The sequence below is a fragment of the Clupea harengus genome, chromosome 4 (assembly GCF_900700415.2).
Source record: "Clupea harengus chromosome 4, Ch_v2.0.2, whole genome shotgun sequence".
NCBI classification, from domain to species: Eukaryota; Metazoa; Chordata; class Actinopteri; order Clupeiformes; family Clupeidae; genus Clupea; species Clupea harengus.
Window position 1 is genome coordinate 22,090,793 of NC_045155.1, and position 21,197 is coordinate 22,111,989.

The 21,197-nt window shown below is 41.8% G+C and overlaps 1 protein-coding gene across 2 annotated transcripts in view; it reads right to left on the minus strand.

Annotated features, from left to right (window-relative positions):
• Positions 1-18,991, minus strand: part of e2f1 (E2F transcription factor 1) — a 37,288-nt gene extending 18,297 nt beyond the window's left edge. Inside the window, exons 1-4 of one of the 2 annotated variants that reach the window (XM_031566786.1) lie at positions 18,846-18,991; positions 17,939-18,036; positions 17,656-17,758; positions 11,502-11,721 (exon numbers count right to left, since the gene is read on the minus strand). In XM_031566786.1, coding sequence (XP_031422646.1) covers positions 11,502-11,721; positions 17,656-17,758; positions 17,939-18,036; positions 18,846-18,870 — 446 coding nt within the window. In that variant the 5' untranslated portion in view covers positions 18,871-18,991. Of the gene's footprint in view, positions 1-11,501; positions 11,722-17,655; positions 17,759-17,938 lie in introns of both variants that reach the window. The other variant, XM_012820725.3, reaches the window with a different exon arrangement.
• Between the last annotated feature and the right edge of the window lie 2,206 nt (positions 18,992-21,197).

Genomic DNA, 21,197 nt, shown 5'->3' on the forward strand with positions numbered 1-21,197 from the left:
GGTTTGTGCCAATGTGTGGTTTGTGCCAATGTGTGGACTGAATGGGCTGAATTCACAAGGTTTGAACAGTTACCTCTTGTGATTGATACTGTTCTTATTACCAGCATGTGAGGGAGACTGACTGTACACAAGATTGCAATGAAAGTAAAGATATTTTCATTTATTCGAGTAACCTTCCTATACCCTACTAGATTTACATCTAGGCTTCATGAAATAGGCTTGCCATAGCCTACCAGATAGAATTTCATGTGCAAAGATGCATTCCTATAGGCTACCAGATAGGCGTACCGATTTGCTAATGAATATGCGGCTGCTGTGTGATTTTTTATAATTTCTAATCAGACAGTGCAGCTCTAGAGGACCCCACTGCCACACACTGTGTCCCACCCAAACAACCCAGCATCTCCTGTGCCAAGTGTCTTCAACCCCTCGGGTGGCAAGGCCCACTTGACTGGCCGCATCCTGACGAAGGCCGTTTCGGAGTCCCAGGGCCTCATTTACTAACATTTACGAGCGCAGTGTAATCAGCGCCTTTGCCAAACCACATACAGCGCACAATGTGCTTCCGCATTTTGTGTAGTATTTATTAAACAAGAACCTCATCGCGTAATCAGCGCCTTACTCCGCCCACTACTGTTATTAGCGCGCCGCTAAAATAGGGAAGAAAGGGCCTGCGTGTTCCTGCCACCATAGATGATGAGTTAAAATTAGAATTAGAATTAAAGCTTTTGGTTCACGAGGTTACAGCAAACTTAGTCCACACTACGTTGTGAGGGGTAACGGAGGTTTTCAGATACGCTGACGTTGCCATGGCACTGGGGGTAGTGCTCGAGAGGCTATAACGTCAAAATAAACATGGAAGGTGAAATGAATATGCTGCTCTGTCTCTACAATTTACTTAGTTTAGTTAGTGTACTTCAGGTACAAGTACTTTTCCTGAATAGATACGCGTTACTCCTACGCAGAAGACGAGCGCTGTACTCGTGTGCTTGAACGATGGGTGGAAAAGGCAAAGAATACGGTTTAAACCCTACATGGAGCGGCGATTCTGGGCAAATCGTGGCCGAACAGTTAGCTGGTGGGACAAATATAAAAATTTAAACAAATAACATTTCTGATGTTCGTATTTTTTTTTAAATTAATTGCGTCAAATTTCTCGCACGCACATAGTTTTCATTTAGCAGCTGATATGTCATGCTAAAACACCTCTTGTTTCGTTACAAATGGAACAGACCTGGTTTAGACCTGCTTTTATGAGGTGGAGAATTCTCACGCAAATTAGAAACAGTTTAATTAGAGACAGTTTACGGCCAATCAGGCAGTTTTAGTAAATACCACGGAATACATAATTAGGCGCACTTTACGCATTTCCTCCCATCTCTTTGCGGCTAACACCCACTTTCCCTTATACCCTCCCAGCAGTGGGCAATCTGCATTTTTACTCAAGTGCGCCACCTTTCTAAATACGGTTCCTTGTCTTTACCCACATTTTGCGCAGAAATTACGCCTGAAGTGGGCGCAATTCTGTTAGTTAGATATTGTGAGGGCAATCAGGGATATCGATAGTCAACGACAGAAACTGATGTTCTCATTAACATAAGCTCATTTAAACTTATTAAAAGAAATGGTTAAAAAATGAATTGATGGCAAAACTCATGTGCGCTGCTCCACACCAAAATAGTAAACTTGTTGTATTGGAATATATTGGATAAATGAATAACGTTCAGCCAGTTTATGTGCCGTAACCATCTAACACATACAAAAAATATGTTACAGAAAGCAGCTAACTTTAGCTTCTTAGGCTGCAAACTTTAAAATTGCAGTAAAAAAAATGATAGCCTTGGCTGTGTGCTGTTAACTGTTAATATTGGACACAGGTTAATATGAAATACCTCTCACTGTTGATGTGACAGAAACTCACTAGCCACATGGAGTTGGCACAACGTGTTTCAGTAGTCCACTTGTTTATGAGGGTGTTAACCATGAACCCTTCAAAATGTCTTCAAGGGTAGTGTGCAGACGCTGAAGAGGCTACGGCTACGCATAACAATAGACTGTTTTGATTGGCTTTAGCTCAGCAGCTGAGTAGAAGGGCGACACTAATCTATAGCCGTCATCAGTGGAGGGGCTAGAGAGGGCCTTTGTGTTTTACTAAAGCGCTAAAACTTTTTTATATATTTTTTTATATTTCTCCTGCTAAAGTGAGGCACCTGCGCATGGGTTAGGTTAGTTAAGATAGGTAAGTCTTTTGTCTAACTGCGTCTACTGGAAAAGTAATAAACACAATGACATGTCATTCTGAAAAAAATTTAGTCCAACCTTCCATTTTTTTCTTGTGCAAAAAATACTTGGGATTCCCTGGTCTTTTATGTATATCTACTAAGAAATTCAATTCAATCTTATTTATATAGCGCCAAAACAATCAAATTGTCTAAAGGCGCTTTACAGAGCCCAGGCCCTGAACCCCCTTAGAGCAAGCACAATGGCGACAGGGGCAAGGAAAAACTCTCTGTTAATCAGGAAGAAACCTTAAGCAGCACTGCGGCACAGAAGGGGGGGCCCATCTGCTTGGAACCAGCCAGAGAGAAATATAAAAAGAAGGGGAGGGAGGGGGAACAATCAGGGACATAGCAGATGAAAATCACACACAGATCAGGATGAGCATGCTAGCATACATGTGGTAAATGACACAATTCATATAATAATACACACATACACAATACATACAAACATAACATGGTATACATATGATACATACAACATTGATAATATAAGGTGGGGAGAGAACATTCAAGTATTGTAGAACAGCTTAGTGGGTAAACAGTGTGCTCGTAAGGTTACATTACAAGGGTAAGTAGAGTGATGGAACAGAAAACTATGTCGATGGTGGCAATTATTTACATTGCAGGTAAATGGTAGCACAGAGTATGGGGTACAATAAGTGTATGACAGTGTGGTGGGCGTGGGAAGATGTAGGCAAAGGGTTTCTACAAGTAGATCAAGTGGAGAGACTACAGCAGCATCCCACAGCGAAGATAGTCTAGACTAGGAGGGGAAGAAAGAGACAAAGTGAGTAGAGTGGGTAAAGTGGCTGCCGAAACGTATATGTACTTAATGGATATGGTAATGAGGAACAATGTTTCCACAGCCATCAGCATTTGTGAGCAAAGGTCACGCTATAGGAGAAAAAATTTGGGTCGTAGACATCAATTTGATAAACAGATAACTTCAGGTAAACAATTAACACTAGATATAATGGCCACTTTATCGGTGTCAGTATTAGCATAATATGAGAGGGAGAGAGAGAGACAGCCTGGCAAGGTGTACGGGAATTTTGTTTATGTCTAGTTTTGATGAGTTATGCTTAGTTATGGTTGGCTAATATGGTGCATACAAAATGTAGGTAGGACAGCAAGGGTGGCAGGATACACAACAGTGCCTAAGGTTGGTGACAGCCGCAACACGGGACACATGCAGTACCCGGGATCCGTAAAGGCACTCATTCACAGTACAATATGTCTGTAGCCCACTCCTGCTAAACACTAGCCTGGATGCCAGACGAACTTAGCCACGCCCACAAATTATTTGGTCGGGAAGTTCGGTCTGGTGTCGCTCCGTTGGGGAGAAATTATCTCCTCACAAAAATCTGTGAGGAGATATAGACCAATCAAATTGTCAGGGCGGGCTTTATACGATGATGGACAGATGATCAACCCTAACGTAATCAACCACGTCACCAAAGAGCTTTTGGGGTGAATTCGTTTTCAACAAACATGGCTGCCGTTGGAGAGCTGAAATGTGGAAATTCGAGTCTGTTTTAGAAGACATTGACAGCACATTCATTTTGAAAGAGGAACAGAGAAACGCGATCAAGGCATTTGTCGATCGAAAAGATGTTTTTGCCGTCCTTCCTACGGGATCCGGTAAAAGTTTAATGTATCAGCTGGCCCCATGGTCTACGTTATGGTCATACTACGTTGCTCTGATTGGTTGTAGGCTTATCCAATTGAGCGAAGAGGCCTTTTTTTTCCTAGTTCGGTTGAAACACGCCCCATAATCACAGCCCAACGGAGCGGTCTCAGACTCATATTCTGACTAGAATTATGAGTATGACATCGTCAGGCTAGCTAAACACAGCAACATAGCTAACAACAAGAAGTGAAGAATGTTGCGACAGGTGACGGGTTTCCGATGCATTATTCATGACTATGGGATGCACTAAAGAGGAATGTCTTGAGTCTCAATTTGAATATGGAAAGGGTGTCTGTATCAGATGGAGGCAGGAAGATTATTCCACAGGAGGGGGGCTTGATGGCAGGAGGCTGTGCCTCCTATTGCACTTTTTGATATTCTTGGAATTACAAGGAGACCTGCACTCTGGGAACTCTTTGGAGCTGTCGTTTAGGGCTTTGTATGTCAGAAGGAGTACTTTGAAATTCAATTCAATTTATATATCACCAGAACAATACATTTGTCTCAAGGCGCTTGACAGAGCCCAGAGCCTGGACCCCTTAGTGCAGGCACAATATAAATCAGTTCTGCTTGAAGACAGGGAGTTAGGGTGCAGAGAGGCAAGTACACTATTGTACTACACATGCATGAAGCACCCAACATGTTCTTATAGTCATCAACATATAGGCCTGGGCTATAAATGATTATAGTCATCAACATGTAGGCCTGGGCTATAAATGATTATAGTCATTGTAGCTGACCCTGATGGATCAGCTGATAAGATATGGCCGTAGGTGATGGACATTTAAATTGCATAGATTGATGAATCATTTTATGCAATTTAAATGTCCATCACCTACGGCCAAGATTTTCACTACACACCACTATAAACTCTTAGGGTCACTGCTAGCAGCAAAATTATAAAATAGACCACATTGAATCAACGTGAGATTAGATACACCCTTTTTATTTACATGTCGGTTTGTCACTGTTTGCCAATCTGGATTAGCCTGCATGTCATTGATGACCATGAAAGATATATATAGAGTATATAGAGTTTGCTACTATCCGTGGTAGGTCTTGGAACGTATCCCCCGCGGACATGGGGCACTACTGTAGTTTAATTCTTTGTGCAGCTCATTGCCAGCCACCACCATATTTCAGATGGATATTTGGGGTATTTCTAATACTTCTACTTCTATGGCTTGACTGTTTCTGATGCCTTTAATTATTTGTGCACTCTCTTGCCCTTTGAATTTGCACACGTTCCAAACTGAGAGTGCTAGAAAGTTAAGGTTTCTTCTCCTACAATGGGAAAATTGAGCGCTCGATCTTCTTCTTCAAAGCTTTGTTGGCTACCTTCATCTAAGAGACATTTGGTGATTTTATTTTGTGATGGTGTTTTCTTTTTTTTTCATCAGGTGGGGCATCATCCGATGTGACACCAATGGATTCCAGACTGCATACTTGGATTTCATAGCCTTCTCCTATTTGTCTCAACAGCAATCTCATTCTTGTCTTGTCTTCCCTGTATCGGCAAGCATAATCCAATTCTTGATCCACATTCTCATCTTAATTGAGTGATTCTATCTCATTGTGCAACTCTACTAGTTTGCTTTCTTTCTGTTTTAACAAGTCCCAATCTTTCTCTACATCATTCTTCTTTTCCAGTACAGGCTTTTTAGTGCAATCAGTTCATCAACATTAGAAATTATCTTTGATGTAGACATTTGCAATACATTTACATTTACAGTGGGGAAAATAAGTATTTGAACCCCTGCCGATTTCGCAAGTTTGGCCACTTGCAAAGAGATGTGTGACCTATAATTGTAATAGTAGGTGTATTTTAACAGTGAGAAACAGAATATCAACAAAAAAAATCCAGAAAACTGCATTTTATAACATTTATGACTTAATTTGCATTTGATGCAGAAAATAAGTATTTGAACCCCTAGCAAAACATGACTTAGTACTTGGTGGAATAACCCTTGTTGGCAAGCACAGACGTCAGACTTTTCTTGTAGTTGGTCACCAGGTTTACACACATCTCAGGAGGGATTTTGGTCCACTCCTCTTTGCAGATCCTCTCCAAATCCTTAAGGTTGCATTTTCAATGGGAGGGAATGAGGGAATGAGGTTCAAGCCCAATATTCCACGTTACATTGCCCCATCCATAGTCCCCTCGATGCAGTGGAGTCATCCTGTACCCTTGGCAGAGAAACAGCCCCAAAGCATAATGTTTCCACCTCCATACTTGACGGTGGGGATGGTGTTCTAGGGGTCATATTCAGCATTCTTCCCCCTCCAAACGCGGCAAGTCGAGTTGATGCCAAAGAGCTTGATTTTGGTCTCATCTGACCACATCCTGTCTCCCAATACTCCTTAGAATCATTCAAGTGTTCATTGGCAAACTTCAGACGGCCCTGTACATGTGCTTCCTTGAGCAGGGGGACCTTGCGAGTGCTGCAGTACTTCAAACCATTACGGCGTAGTGTGTTGCCAATGGTTTTCTTGGTGACTGTGGTCCCAGCTGCCTTGAGATCATTCACAAGCTACCCCTGGGTAGTTCTGGGGTTATTCTGCACCTTTCGGATGATCACCGATACCGCACAAGGTGATATCTTGCATGGAGCCCCAGACCTAGAGCGATTGACAGTTGTTTGGTGTTGCTTCCATTTACGAATAATCGCACCAATAGTTGTCTGCTTCTCACCAAGCTGCTTGCAGATGGTTTTGTAACCCATTCCAGCCTTGTGCAGGTCTACAATCTTATCTCTGACGTCCTTGGTCAACTCTTTGGTCATGCCCATGGTGGTGAGGTTGAAGGTGTGAAGTATGATTCTTTGGACAAGTTTCTTTTATACACGTCACCAGTTGAGATCAGGTGTACCTTGTTAGGCCTAATGAGGACTAATCTGTGTGCTTCTTGGGCACATAACTGGTCATTGGGAGCCAGAATTCTTGCTGTTTGCTTGGGGGTTCAAATACTTATTTTCTGCATCAAATACAAATAAAGTCATAAATGTTATAAAATGCAGTTTTCTGGATTTGTTTGTTGATATTCTATTTCTCACTGTTAAAATATACCTACCATTACAATTATAGATCACACATTTCTTTGCAAGTGGCCAAACTTGCAAAATCGGCAGGGGTTCGAATACTTATTTTCCCCACTGTACATTTAGTCCTTTAGCACAGTGGTCCCCAACCACCGGGCCGTGGCCCGGTACCGGTCCGTGAGGCATTTCCTACCGGGCCGCAAAGAAAGAATAAATAATTTATATAATTGTATTAATTATTAGAGTCTGAAAGGTGTTTTATTTTGAAAAACAACCGGATTTTCCCCGATGTAACATTCGCCTGTGCCTCTTGACACGTCAAGACCCTTTTCTCGGTCACGAGATATGTTACTCAAAAAACAAGCACGCAAACTAGCGAAAATGAGTAAGAAAACAAACGTTCTTAGAGGCATGCAACTGAAGAGACGTGCGCACAATCCACAGACTCCACAGCAACGCGAAATCAACTTCAGACTGATCAAAATCATGTCAAAGCAGAAAGCAAGCACCGGTGGATTAAACGCAGACCTAACTTCACCAGTGCAGAGGTGGAGGTAGGCTACTGTTGCAGAATGTGTCCATAATGCTTATTTATTGATTCACTTATATTTGCAGTGTTCGTGTAGTGCTTTTTTAGAACATTACGATGCCTCTTAGAAGCATACATTTAAATGTGAAACGTAATTGTTAATGATTAAAATACTCATATTTTTTATTTTTATAATTATTTAAATCGGAGGATGTCTGCACTCACGTCAATTCTACAATCACCAACGGTTTCTCACAAATTAAGCCCTTAAAAACAATCTGGCTAATTCACCACTACTATTTAGCGTTGTTAAATTCTGGTCCAAGTTAAAAACAAAGCCTAGATGAGAGAACTTTCATGAATGCCAGAATTGTCCCTGCAGTTACTTTTATACACGGAAGCATAGGTGCAACTCGCGTTCAAATGATAACTCTCCGTTTTATTGGTGGATCAGAAATGAAACTGTGTATTTGATTTGTTTGTGTCAGTCCAGCCCTTTGCATTTCGCCACGGAGGGAGCTTTCACTAAACAGTCATAGGTCCTCGACGTTTTTTTTTCTCCGTCTGTGACATTGCGTCCCCCGGGAGAGTGTCCGCGACCCCTACTTTGAGAACCACTGCTTTATAGGATAAAGTACAAGTCAGTACAATGGTGAGTTGTATTTTTCATGCACTTAACATTCGTTTTTATGCCGGTCTTGTTATTTTATTTTTGCTGTATTTATCTGCCGGTCCGTGAAAATAATGCCTACATTAAACCGGTCCGTGGTGCAAAAAAGGTTGGGGACCCCTGCTTTAGCAGACGCTTTTGTCCAAAGCGACGTACAAGGGAGAGAACAATCAAGCTACAAGCAATAGAGACCTAGTGTAACAATAAATACTACTTTACATAAGAAATAGAAAAAAAAAGAAATAGAAAAAAGAAGTGCAAGAACGTAACTGCTGTAAGTGCAAGTTAAGTACTAGTCGAAGTGCAAGTTAGGAAGAGATGTGCTCTCTGAAGAGTTGGGTCTTCAAGAGCTTCTTAAAAGGTAGAGAAGGACGCCCCTGCTCTGGTAGTGCTAGGCAGTTCGTTCCACCAACGTGGAACTACAATGCAATACACCTAATTTCTTTATAAATGAATGAGTGTCTCAGCCATCTCTGGTTAGGATCATCCCATCATGAATCCACTTCCACCGTTTTCATTCATCAGTTGTATTGCCCACTTCTTTACAATTTCTATTAAAAAAAAAACCTTGCTTCTTATTGTAATGTCGATACATGAATGGGGGGAAAATCTTTTAAAATTCTGTCCCTCCATTTTTACAAGTATGAATCTGGTTTTGCCATTGCCACTGGCCTGCTATTACTCCTCAAAGAGAAATCTAGGGCCAGCTGAGAAAAGTAGTCCTTGACTCCAGCTACGTTTGGGATTTGTATTGCTGTAACAGACATTAAGGCTGTTAACACTGTTTTCGAAAGGTTTGAGCAGTGAGTGAAGAGACTGAAATGTTAAGTTTCATGAGCAATGTTCTGGCATGCAGACATAGTCCGTTAGTCTGCCTACTGATATTGTCAATACAGTGCTTTGCTTTGGATGCAATGCAATACGAATAAAAAGCCTAGGAATAACAGTATGGTGCACTGCTATTAACAGTATGGTGCACTGCTATGGAATAACAGTATAGTGCACTGCTATGTGTGAATAACAGTATGGTGCACTGGAATAACAGTATGATGCACTGGAATAACAGTATGGTGCACTGCTATGTGTGAATAACAGTATGGTGCACTGCAGGAATAACAGTATGGTGCACTGCTATGTGTGAATAACAGTATGGTGTAGGGGTGGGCGATATGACCAAAATCTTCTATCACGGTATTTGTAATTTTATATCACGGTTACGGTATATATCACGGTTTATTATACGTAGGGTGACCAGATTTGGGTTTTTGAAAAAGAGGACACTTCAGCGGTGGCGAAATGTGTCCACAGACATTTATTTATTGACCCTTAAGAACACTAAGGTGCAGAAACAATAGTGCCTCAATAGGCTATTGGCCTAAGCAATAGTGGCCAGTATCCATTGAATCTTTAAATAGTAAAATAAAAGCAAAGTGTATGTAAAAAAAAAAAGAAAAAGGAAAAATCTTTCTGTGGCATTTAGTCCAGTGCTTATGTTTCAGTGGTTCTTTAATGTACTTTCAGAAGATAACTGAAGTGTTAAAACTTTCAATGTGTGTCCATATGTTAACGCAATAATGATGAGATATTTTCTTTATATGGCCACATATTAAAATAAAAAAATTAAGAAGTTGGCCATTACACATAGACATATATACATAGACGCTCCATTGACCGCCTCAGCCCGTTGCTGCGACGTGCTAACGTGATGACGAGGTGATGACTGGTCTGTAAACAGACGCAAGTTAATTATGGAGCTGCAGTTTTTCTGGATAAAAAGCACTATAGATAGCGTTTATATTTCTCAACCGATTTCACTGAGTCGTTTTTATATTCAAGGGTTTATGGTCTACGTGGAGTACCAAAAAAAGTTTTGTCTCCATATTACTTAGAATCTCGTTGATTTGGCCGTAATCGCCGTTGACATACATACATGTATATGATAATCGCTGCTAGACGCTCACTGTTCTTGTGCTCTCACAGCTCATTCACTTTGAAATACTGAAAAATAAATGCCTACACTAGACACTTTTCAGTCCATATTTTTCAGTATATTGAATCTTGCCCAACAGTCGTGGATTACTCAACAAGTAGGCATGACAGTCCTTGCAGGTTAAGTGCTTAAAAATTGTACTGGGTATCGTATTATACGGCTCTTCAGAATGTTCAAAAAAGTTCCGTTGATTTGAATGGGCCACCCCAACGTTCGCAGGTCTGTAATTTCTTTATTTTCACTGCTGCGAAAATGTAATGACCGCTGACCATCTTTCATATCATTCCGCAAGTAGTCCGGTCATTTAACGTAACGGGAAATAATGGGTTGCTACGCAACACCTGAAACTTTAGAGTTCTATTTTATTTCTCAGCAGAAATCACAAAACGGCTACAAAATCGTTAAAGAGGTATTTTTGGAGAAATGTCTATTGTTTTGGCGAGTTACTGTATAATAAGAGGGATGAAGTATAGTTCGGAGATCATTATCTAAAAATAAATCGATTGGATTTCAAAATAAGAGTATACCGCGGTTGAAACGGTATGGCCAAATCTCTCCCGGTAGACACATTTCTACCGTTACACGGTATATACCGTCATACCGCCCAGCCCTAGTATGGTGCACTGCTATGTGTGAATAACAGTATGGTGCACTGCAGGAATAACAGTATGGTGCACTGGAATAACAGTATGGTGCACTGGAATAACAGTATGGTGCACTGCTATGTGTGAATAACAGTATGGTGCACTGCAGGAATAACAGTATGGTGCACTGCTATGTGTGAATAACACTATGGTGCACTGGAATAACAGTATGGTGCACTGGAATAACAGTATGGTGCACTGCAGGAATAACAGTATGGTGCACTGCTATGTGTGAATAACAATATGGTGCACTGCTATGTGTGAATAACAGTATGGTGCACTGCTATGTGTGAATAACACTATGGTGCACTGGAATAACAGTATGGTGCACTGCTATGTGTGAATAACAGTATTGTGCAATGCAGGAATAACAGTATGCTGCACAGCTATGTGTGAATAACAGTATTGTGCAATGCAGGAATAACAGTATGGTGCATTGCTATATGTGAATAACAGTATGCTGCACAGCTATGTGTGAATAACAGTATTGTGCAATGCAGGAATAACAGTATGGTGCACAGCTATGTGTGAATAACAGTATGGTGCACTGCAGGAATAACTACACACTGAATTGCTTTGCATGCACTGAAATGAAAATGTAATTGAAATGAAAATGTTTGATAATATGCTTGATTGCAAATAGACGGACATGACTCACAGCCACTGGATGTGATTCTTTGACTTCTTGGAGACGAGCTGTATCCCCTCTAGAACATTGGTGATGTCATAGATGCGGCGTTTCTGTACATCCAGAACCTGTGAGGCCCAGCTGAGGTCCACAACTCCATCAGGTGATTGGGACAGCAGGTCTAGGAAGCGTTTTGTGGTTAGACTCAGGGAAGTGTCGTAGCGTGACTTCTCTGTGGTTTTCTTATAAACTGGAAAAAATGAACAGCATCTAGGATCAACTTTATAATAACCCTTGGTGTTATACAAAAGGAACAGTGCTTTACATTAAAATATGATTTAGGCCAAACAATTCTAGTGAATATGTAAATAAATGTTTATGTATTTATTTAGGTAACTGCACACTGTGCCGATGTAACGCAATGTGGTCACATTCAGTCATGCCTTCGAATTTATGTTCATGTTAATTAGCTGAAATTGTAAGGGACATCCGATAGGCTGCAGAAAAATGAATTGGCAGAAAAAAATGCATTGGTGAATCATAAATGCACATTCATTAGTATGTTAATAAATGTAACAGTGTTTACATTTGTGAATAGTGTGACATTTATTTGTAAATCACAAAATTCATCTGTGAATTGCGTAACATATTTGAATCAGGAAAAGCATTGTGAATCGCTTTACATTTATTTGAGAATCTGTTGTAAAGCTAAGGCTCTCTCCCTTGTACGTCGCTTTGGACAAAAGCGTCTGCTAAATGACTAAATGTAAATGTAAAGGCTTGGGAGAGAGTTAATTGCCGGTCATCACACAGGCCGAATTCGCCATCAAACCCAGTGAAACTTGGCAGGTGCTTCAATAGCCAGAGATCTTAGTTTCTCATTTGAATGGCCAAAAAAACCTTAAGGCCTGATTAAAAAAAAAAAAAAGGTCTCAATCTCAGCTCGATCATTAGGCTTGAAGTCATGAAGTCATTGAAGAGTGAATGGGTAGCTTACTGGTGGAAGTGAACGCCTCAACGGAAGTATTTGTCTCATTTGTGTTCATTTTAGGACATCCTCATAGGTGTTTCTGATGCCGTTTAGTTTGACGTCGTTTTGTCTGAGGATGTCCTGAAATGAACACTAAGGGCCTCATTTACGAACATTGCGACCGCAGCTTAATCTGCGCCTTTGCCAAACCGCAAATAACGCACGGTATTTTGCATCCTATTTATCAAACAAGAACCCTCGTTGCGTCATCTGCGCCTAACACCGCCCATTAGTGTTATTTAGCGCTCCGCGAAAATAGGGAAGAAAGAGCCTGTGTGTTCCACCGTGGATGATGAGCTAAAATTAGAATTAGAGCTTTTGGTTCACGAGGTTACAGCAAACTAACCCAGGTAAATATAGAAACTCATAAATATTTCTCCGTTTAGCCCTTCAGTCCACATTAAAAGTTGTGATCACTTTGAATTCAAGACTGTCTTTTATTGGTGAGCTGATTTGGGGAAATTAAACTTTTCAGCGAACATTGAGTGTCTGGGTTGCTATGGTTACCCCTCAGGGTGCCTGTGCAGCTTCATATTAACGAGTTTATGTTCAGAAAGTTCATATTCACACATATTAACATGAGTTAATCACACACAGGCAACTGCAAAATGTTACGATGGGTCTCTAAACTAGAGATAGCTAGGATAGTTAATATCCAGGTTAACTGCTCCATAGCATCCCGTTAAATAGTCTGGTAGGAATACACGACACCCCTTACTTTAAAACGGCGTATTCCAACACTGAAAACCATGCTTTTCAAAAACGCTGCCCTAGGCAGATACATTTGAAAACTGTAGTTGTAGGTTGCCATGGCACTGGGGGTAGCTTGCGCTTGAGAGGCTATAACATCAAAATAAACATGGAAGGTGAAATGAATATGCTGCTCTGTCTCTACAATTTACTTACCGGTAGTTTAGTTAGTGTGCTTCGAGTACAAGTACTTTTCCTGAATACATACGCGTTACTCCTACGCAGAAGGTGTGCACTGTACTCGGTGTGCTTGAACTATGAAATACCGTTTAAACCATACAATGAACGGCGATTCTGGGTAAGACGTGGCCGAACTTTTCCCGAACAGCTAGCTGGTGGTACAGTTTGTAATTCTATTTGTTTGTATGCCTATATTAAATGATATATCAAATATAAACATTTTTCAAATTTCTCGCAGGCACATAGTTTTAATTTAGCAGCTGATATGTCATGCTAAATCACGTTGTTTCGTTACTAATACATAATTAGGCGCACTTTACGCATCTCCTCCCATCTCTTTGCGACGAACACCCACTTTCCCACACCCACTTCCTAGCAGCGGTAATCTGCGCTTTTACTCAGGTGCGCCTCCTTTGGAAATAGGGTTTTATGTCTTTACCCGCTATTTTACGCCTGAAATGGGCGCAATCCTGTTAGTAAATGAGGCCCTAAGTGTTCATTTTAGGACATGGTGGAGTCAACAGCTCCCTCATCTAGCTCTGACAACTTTTTTTCTGAGAATGACGGCGTTTGGTTTGATGGCGTTTTGTCTGAGAATGACAACGTTTTTTTTTTTACTGCGTTTTGTCTGAGAATGAAGCCGTTTCGCCTGAGTCTGACGACTTTTCGTTTCTCCCTCCTCCTCTTCCACTGGTTCACACACACACACACACACACACACACACACACACACACACACACACACACACACATTCCCTAAACCTGAAAAGCTCCTCTTTGATATTTAGTATCAGCAAATGTAATTTGAGACAAATGAATGACTACACCAATCACGATCTGTTAAGAATATGTTTACCATAGTAACAGCACAGTAGGAATGTTTTAATTGGCTAGATGTTATCGCGCCATGCTCTTTGAGCACACACTCGACCTTGGCATTCTAGAACATATACGCCTGTTGCAGGAAACGGGTTAATGAAGTTTGGCTTGGCTTCCAACACTGGCTCTGAAGGTATAGTTTACACACATACAGTAGCTATACACACAACTGCCAGAATTACATCCCTCAAATTGGTCAACTGACCATGACAACAACAATGAAGCTAATAATGAAAGAGACTATCAACTGGTAGCCTAGCATTGATGAAAGTTCCTCACCCTATAATGTCTGTGTAGATTATATATATATGATTGTAATATCTTGCTCTGTGGGCAATCAGACTTAAGGGGAATTCTGCTCATTTTGCCCATGACATGCCATTACTAGATTACTCTGGCCCAATAAAGACACTGACAGGTTTTTGACAAATGCCCATCTAGGAGAAGGTTAGGAATTCAGTTAACAGTTCGGTAGGCCTTTGAATGGAATCTGAGGTAATTGTATCATATTTCATTCGATAGGTGCAGATAATAATAACAATAACAAACATTGTATTTAAATGGTGCCTTTCAAAGACACTCAAGAGTCGATACTGATGTTTACCTTTAGTCAGACTCTCCAAAAGGAGAGGCCAAAAATACACACACAACAATGCGACTACCACAAATCTGGAACAATACACAATTCGGCCTACTTACCAATTCGCTGTGAACCAGGAATCAAACACAACAAAAACCTTAAACAACAAGAACTAAATCACTGTGTCAAGTGACTGATGACTTATAATCATATACTGAACAACCCGTTTGTCAGGAGCCTACTGTTTATGTGTATGGCACTGGCTGCGGAACAGGGGAAATATACTAACAAATCGGGAGCATCCGTGCATCTAACTAAAGGCTGTGGCACACCAAGCCGACCGTCGGTCGTCAGACAATGTGTGGCCCTAATTTTTGCGGTGTCCCGCACCATTTGAACTATTCAGACCCCGGCTTTTTGGCCGAGCGAGCATGTTGAATTGGCGGTGGTGCCTGTTGTTGAAAGAGATCACTCGCATTGGCTGCTCAGCTTACCAAGTCAGTGCACAAGAGGAGAAACGGAACTGACGAAAGCAAGCAAACGATGTGAAGAGGGCATTTTTGCATCTTCATCTCAACATTCCAATATGCAAATATATTTGCACATCGACATGGCCATCTGGAATGAAGAAACTGAAGACCAATTGATGAGCATGATTCAGGAGAGGCCAGCACTGTACGACATTACAGAACACCGTTATGCCAACCGAGTGGTGAAAACAACACTGGCGTGAGTTCGAAAATAAACTTGTTAAAGATTTTCCTTTTGGTTTGTTGAAATTTAAGTTCAGTCTTTCTAATTGTTCACTGAACATCACCTTAACGAAAACCCCTAACCTTAACCATAAATTGTAGTGAACAGAGTTTCAACAGATAGTTTGTTTATAATCTGAGTATCTGTAGTTAATCCATAGGGGACCACCCAAATAAAGTGTGACCGTATTTTATTCCCAACAAGCCAATTAATTATTTAAATGTAAAAGATTAAATACTATTGCCCACCCCAGCCAACCCCCAGTGTAACTTCTTAGGTATTCATTGTAGTGCGTTTAAAGGGTTATGGCCAGTTATATGCATACTGGGTTGTTTTTTTTCAACCCAAACGCTGGGTTGAGGCTGTTGGGCAGGGCCTAATTTGAGCTGAAACCTGCCAGAATAGGATCCAGGACCTCTGATTTTGACTGTCTGCATCTGGTAGTTATTTGCACGGATCCGATACCTCTCTGGAATAAAAACATAAAACATAAAAAAAAGAAATACAAATACAGTCTTATTAGAAGTATGTTTTTAGGATACAGTCTTATTAGAAGTATGTTTTTAATACAGTCTTATTAGAAGTATGTTTTTAGGATACAGTCTCATTAGAAGTATGTTTTTAATACAGTCTTATTAGAAGGATGTTTTTAGGATGTTTTTAGTCGCCTGCAGTGTGTGGAGTTTTGTGCACATCATGTAACTAATCTTACTGCAATTTCAACCTCAGCAACAAAGAGGAAACTGGTCAAATGTCAACTCATTCTCGGCTTTTCTGTACATCAGCTGCTGGGTTAGTGGTTGAAGACAGTGCCCCCTCTTCTGTACGTCAGCTGCTGGGTTAGTGGTTGAAGACAGTGCCCCCTCTTCTGTACGTCAGCTGCTGGGTTAGTGGTTGAAGACAGTGCCCCCTCTTCTGTACGTCAGCTGCTGGGTTAGTGGTTGAAGACAGTGCCCCCTCTTCTGTACGTCAGCTGCTGGGTTAGTGGTTGAAGACAGTGCCCCCTCTTCTGTACGTCAGCTGCTGGGTTAGTGGTTGAAGACAGTGCCCCCTCTTCTGTACGTCAGCTGCTGGGTTAGTGGTTGAAGACAGTGCCCCCTCTTCTGTACGTCAGCTGCTGGGTTAGTGGTTGAAGACAGTGCCCCCTCTTCTCTGCCAGATGGGACTGAATCTACCCAGCCGGTGGGTCACTTTAATACAGTTATTTCATTATTTGAGCTACGTGACAAGTTTACAAGTCATTATTATCCTGTCCAGGAGTTTTTACCATGCACTGGAAAACTGGCTGATTTTGGATAGTATCTATTCTTAACATTTTTCATACAGTTATGTTGTACATGAAAAATCAATTGTCTGAAGTCTTCCTCTCTCACTTGTTTATTTGACTGTGTAGGCTAGGTAATCGATATTAGGCTACATTATCATATACATTGATCTGCTCCAAGGTGTGACTTTCAACTTAACATTGTTGTTTGTACCAGAAATATGGTTTTTCATTAGTTTTTATTTGTATCTAGTCTTTCAGTTTGGTTTTTGGTTTTTGATTTTAGTTTATGTTTGTTTGTTAAATTTATATTTAGTTTTAGTGGTATTATGAGGAAAGCCTGGATTTATAGAAGCTGAAAGGGATGGGATGAAAGAATGCATAACTTCAAATATAATTTATTTAATTCATTCTAGATCCGTTTTATTAGGTCAGTGTCTCTCATGAAGGCGAACAGGACATGTGGTACAGAACTACCTCAGTGCAATCCACAGGTGAAAACAAAAAACAAAGCTGTTTATACCTGCCATTCTATTTCATTTTATTCATTGTAGTTTTTATTCAGTTGTTGTGTTTTTGAAAACTGTTTTAGTCTTCATGTCCGTTTGGATGGACTAAGTTGACCCAGCATTGGGTTGGTCCTAATTACCCAGTGAATGGGTTAAAGTAGCAACCCATTGTTAGGATTTTCAACCCAGCATTATTTAGTGTAGCCTACTACCTATTCAATACTAAAAAGTGCCCATACCTTTTGGTGGTGCTGTGATGCTTGAAGGAGCCTGACTTAAGAGCTTAGGTTTTGGACTGCTCTCATACAGATGGGCACTGTCCAGATCTAACTTTCTCTTCACCTGCAATTATTGTTCAAAATTGAGTACAAAAACATTATAAGCTGCCACAATAATAACAAATACACACCTTTTACTTGTCTTGTGCAACATAGTTGCTCTTAAATAATCCTTAAAGTAAACAAATATAGAGAATCATCCGTGACGCCATCGTAACTAAATAAGGAAAGACAAGCTACGTACCGGTGGTCGACCCAGATATGTTCTGAGACGGTCTTGATCTGTCGTCGAGGATTGAGGCGTGGCAACAAAGAATATGTCTCCTGTGACGAGTGGCGCGACTGTGGGAACAGCGACGTTACTTGGGGTCGAAATGATCACAACTTGGTGGTTGCTCAAGTCAAACGCTCCAGAGTTTATCAGTGACTCGAAATCTACCAGCAAATCTTCAGAGTTCTTACTCGATATAAGCTGGTCAGACATGGCTTGAGCCGTATTTTGTCAAGGCAAGGCAAGGCAAGGCAAGGCAAAACACTAGCCTATAAGATCTTTTTACAATGACACACCTCACAATCATTTCTTACATCCGTGGACTAAGCATGTGTCACGTTACTTAGCCTACATCTGACTCCAGTTGCGATTCGACAAGGCAGGATAAGGGACAATAACCCTGTGATTTAAAGAACACCCTGATCTTTTATAGATTTGAAATCATGATTTAGCATCATTACGTGCGTTGTATTGTGGTTTAATAATGTTCCCCAGCACAATTTTACTCTGCAACAAAAGTAACTTCAAATATTCCAATCGATTCTAACTACTAGATTGAGAGGGTAACTATCAATAGTTTTCCAGCAGTACAGCATTGAACATATTTTGACCGAGTAGATATATAGGATAGTCATGCATCTGATGAAGCCACCATTTCACTAAAATTAGTTGACAGTTACAATGGTAACCACTGAACTAGCCAGTGGACAGACGTCAGTTTAACTGAACTCCATCTATCTAAATCTAAATTCCGCACACTAGAGACTAATATGACATGCTAAAGGTTCAGGCAACTGTGACACACTCGCGGAATATTGATACACAGCACTACAACAACAAAGCAGGAAAATGCCAATTTTCAACACGAAAGTTGCTCTACCCGTGTGCAGCTTCCCAGAGTGCATCCAGCAAACACAATAATTAGCCTTCCTCCAGTAACTTCAAGAATTCTCTTGAATTTGCTACTCAATTTTCACATTGTTATAAATGTTGTCCCAGCTGATCTGACGCAGTAGTTTACGCGCCAAATCCTTTTTGCCGCGAAACTGGCACGTGCTTCATGCTTACACCATGATTGGACGTCAAAATTGTGTGAGGTGGGGAGAACAGGGACACGTTCAATCTCAAATCGTTTTGCACCGTTTTGCTACGGTTTTCGGGTTGAACGACACGTTTCCTCTAAACAGTGTGCAACTGTTGTTTAGATTTGTATTTTTTTGCTCTGGATTTCCTTAAGGGAATGCACGTCTAGTTAGACTCTGCCATCTTGTTTGTGGCAACTTTTAATTTGAAACCATATTTTGAAATCAATGCCAAATTTAGCCGTAAATGTTAACATCCAGGGGCACGTTCAATCTGAACATGGTGTGCACCGTTTTGCCACGGTTTACTGGTTGAACGACATGTTTCCTTGAAACGGTGTCAAAGCATCATTATGTAACAATTTTACCTTAAAATAAAAGCTTCAAAATCATTTTGGTGCTATATTGACTTCTAATATGGAGAATAACTTCTGTGCCACTGCCACAGCACGCTCGGTGCACCTGGTATTGTAACTTTGGGGTACAGGGCACGAGACCTCTCACGAGAACTACACAACTAGACCCATCTGCTAGCTATAAGGGGAAGCTAGCGCAGTTTTCTCTGTATTGATATTGTAGCGACCTGTATGTGTTGATGTGTTAATGTTCATTGTGATGTCTGTGTGCCTGTGTGCCTGTGTCCTTGCTCTCTGTCAGCCGCGGCAGCTCATGTGTGGGTTGCTATGCGCTGCTGGGGGCTGGCAGAGTAGCCGGGGGGCGGGGACACCTGAATAAGATAACGTGTTTCTTGTTGTTGAGCCTCTTCGTGCTCGCGGTTTATTGATAAGCAGTCCCAGTGATTTAAGTTCCCATGGATGTTAAGCAATAAAGTCATCATTTACAGAAACCCCTCTCTGAGTAGTGCCTGAGATCGCTACAATTGGTGTCAGAAGTGAACTATAAATAAAGTGAGTGAGCTAGGGAGACAAGTTCTTTATCGTTTATTTTTTTTCGGTAGTTAATTATCAGTTTAGCTAGCGGCTACGTTTTTTTGCGGAGGACATTGCTTAACGTCATGGAGAACTTTTCTGGCGTAAAAGTTAAGGAGGAGGGAGACAGTGGTCCTGGCCGATGGTCTGAGGAGTTTCAGAGGATGGAACAGGCAAGATCTCGGTTACGGGATTCGGCGGCGAGGATGGCTTCGGAGGCTGGCATGGTTGCAGGTTCAAGGTCAAAGTCCCGCGCGGAGCATCCGAGGAGAGGGGGAGGGGCGGACTGTGACTGTAAGAACGTCAATCATGGCGGCGCCCATAGCACATGGCCCTCAGTGAAAACACCCAAGTACGGGGGTAAGTCAGATTGGGAGGCCTTCCATGCACAGTTTAAGTTGCTGGCTCATGCAGGGGAGTGGACGGAGAGAGAGAAAGCCCTGCAGCTTGCAATGTGCCTCACAGACAATGCATTAAAATGCCTTTTGTTGGTTAGCCCAGAAGACAGGCATGATTATGGGGCTTTGGTGGCTGCATTAAAGAGGCGCTTTGGACAATGTGTGCAGCCTGGCCTGCTAAAAAATGAACTCAGCAACAGGTACAGACTCCCAGGGGAGCCCCTGCGGGCATTAGCAAATGACATTGAGAGCCTCACTCGGCGGGCATATGCACACATGCCACCTGATGTACAGAGCGAACTGGCAAGAGACCAGTTCATCAGAGCTCTGTCCCCCACTGAGCTGCGTGTGCAGGTACAGCTGGAGCACCCTCGATCTCTGCAGGCTGCATTGGAGTTGGCAGTGGAGAGGGAGTTTGTGTGGAGTGTGCCAGCTGGAGGTAGCCACAGTGAGAGCATGCCCATAACAAGAGTGGCAGTGGGCACCAACGCTGGCCTGGAGAAGCCGGCATGGGCATCTGAGCTGACGGAACTAATACGGGCTATGTCCATCCATTCAACCCGTACCCCGCACAAATCACCCAGGGTGTGTTGGGGGTGTGGCCAGCCTGGTAACTTCCTCAGGCAGTGCCTAAAAGCACCCAAGGGTCCGGGAAACGACCCGGGGTCCGCATAGGGGAGGCTGTGCGGACCCCAGCCCCATCCTCTTCCTTTTCATCGTCTGCAGGAAAGGCCCGACAACACAGACGGGGGAGTCAGGGCCCACTCCCCCCAGAAGCAGACGACAACATGCCCACGGAGCCTGTGGTAGTGGTAGGGCGGAC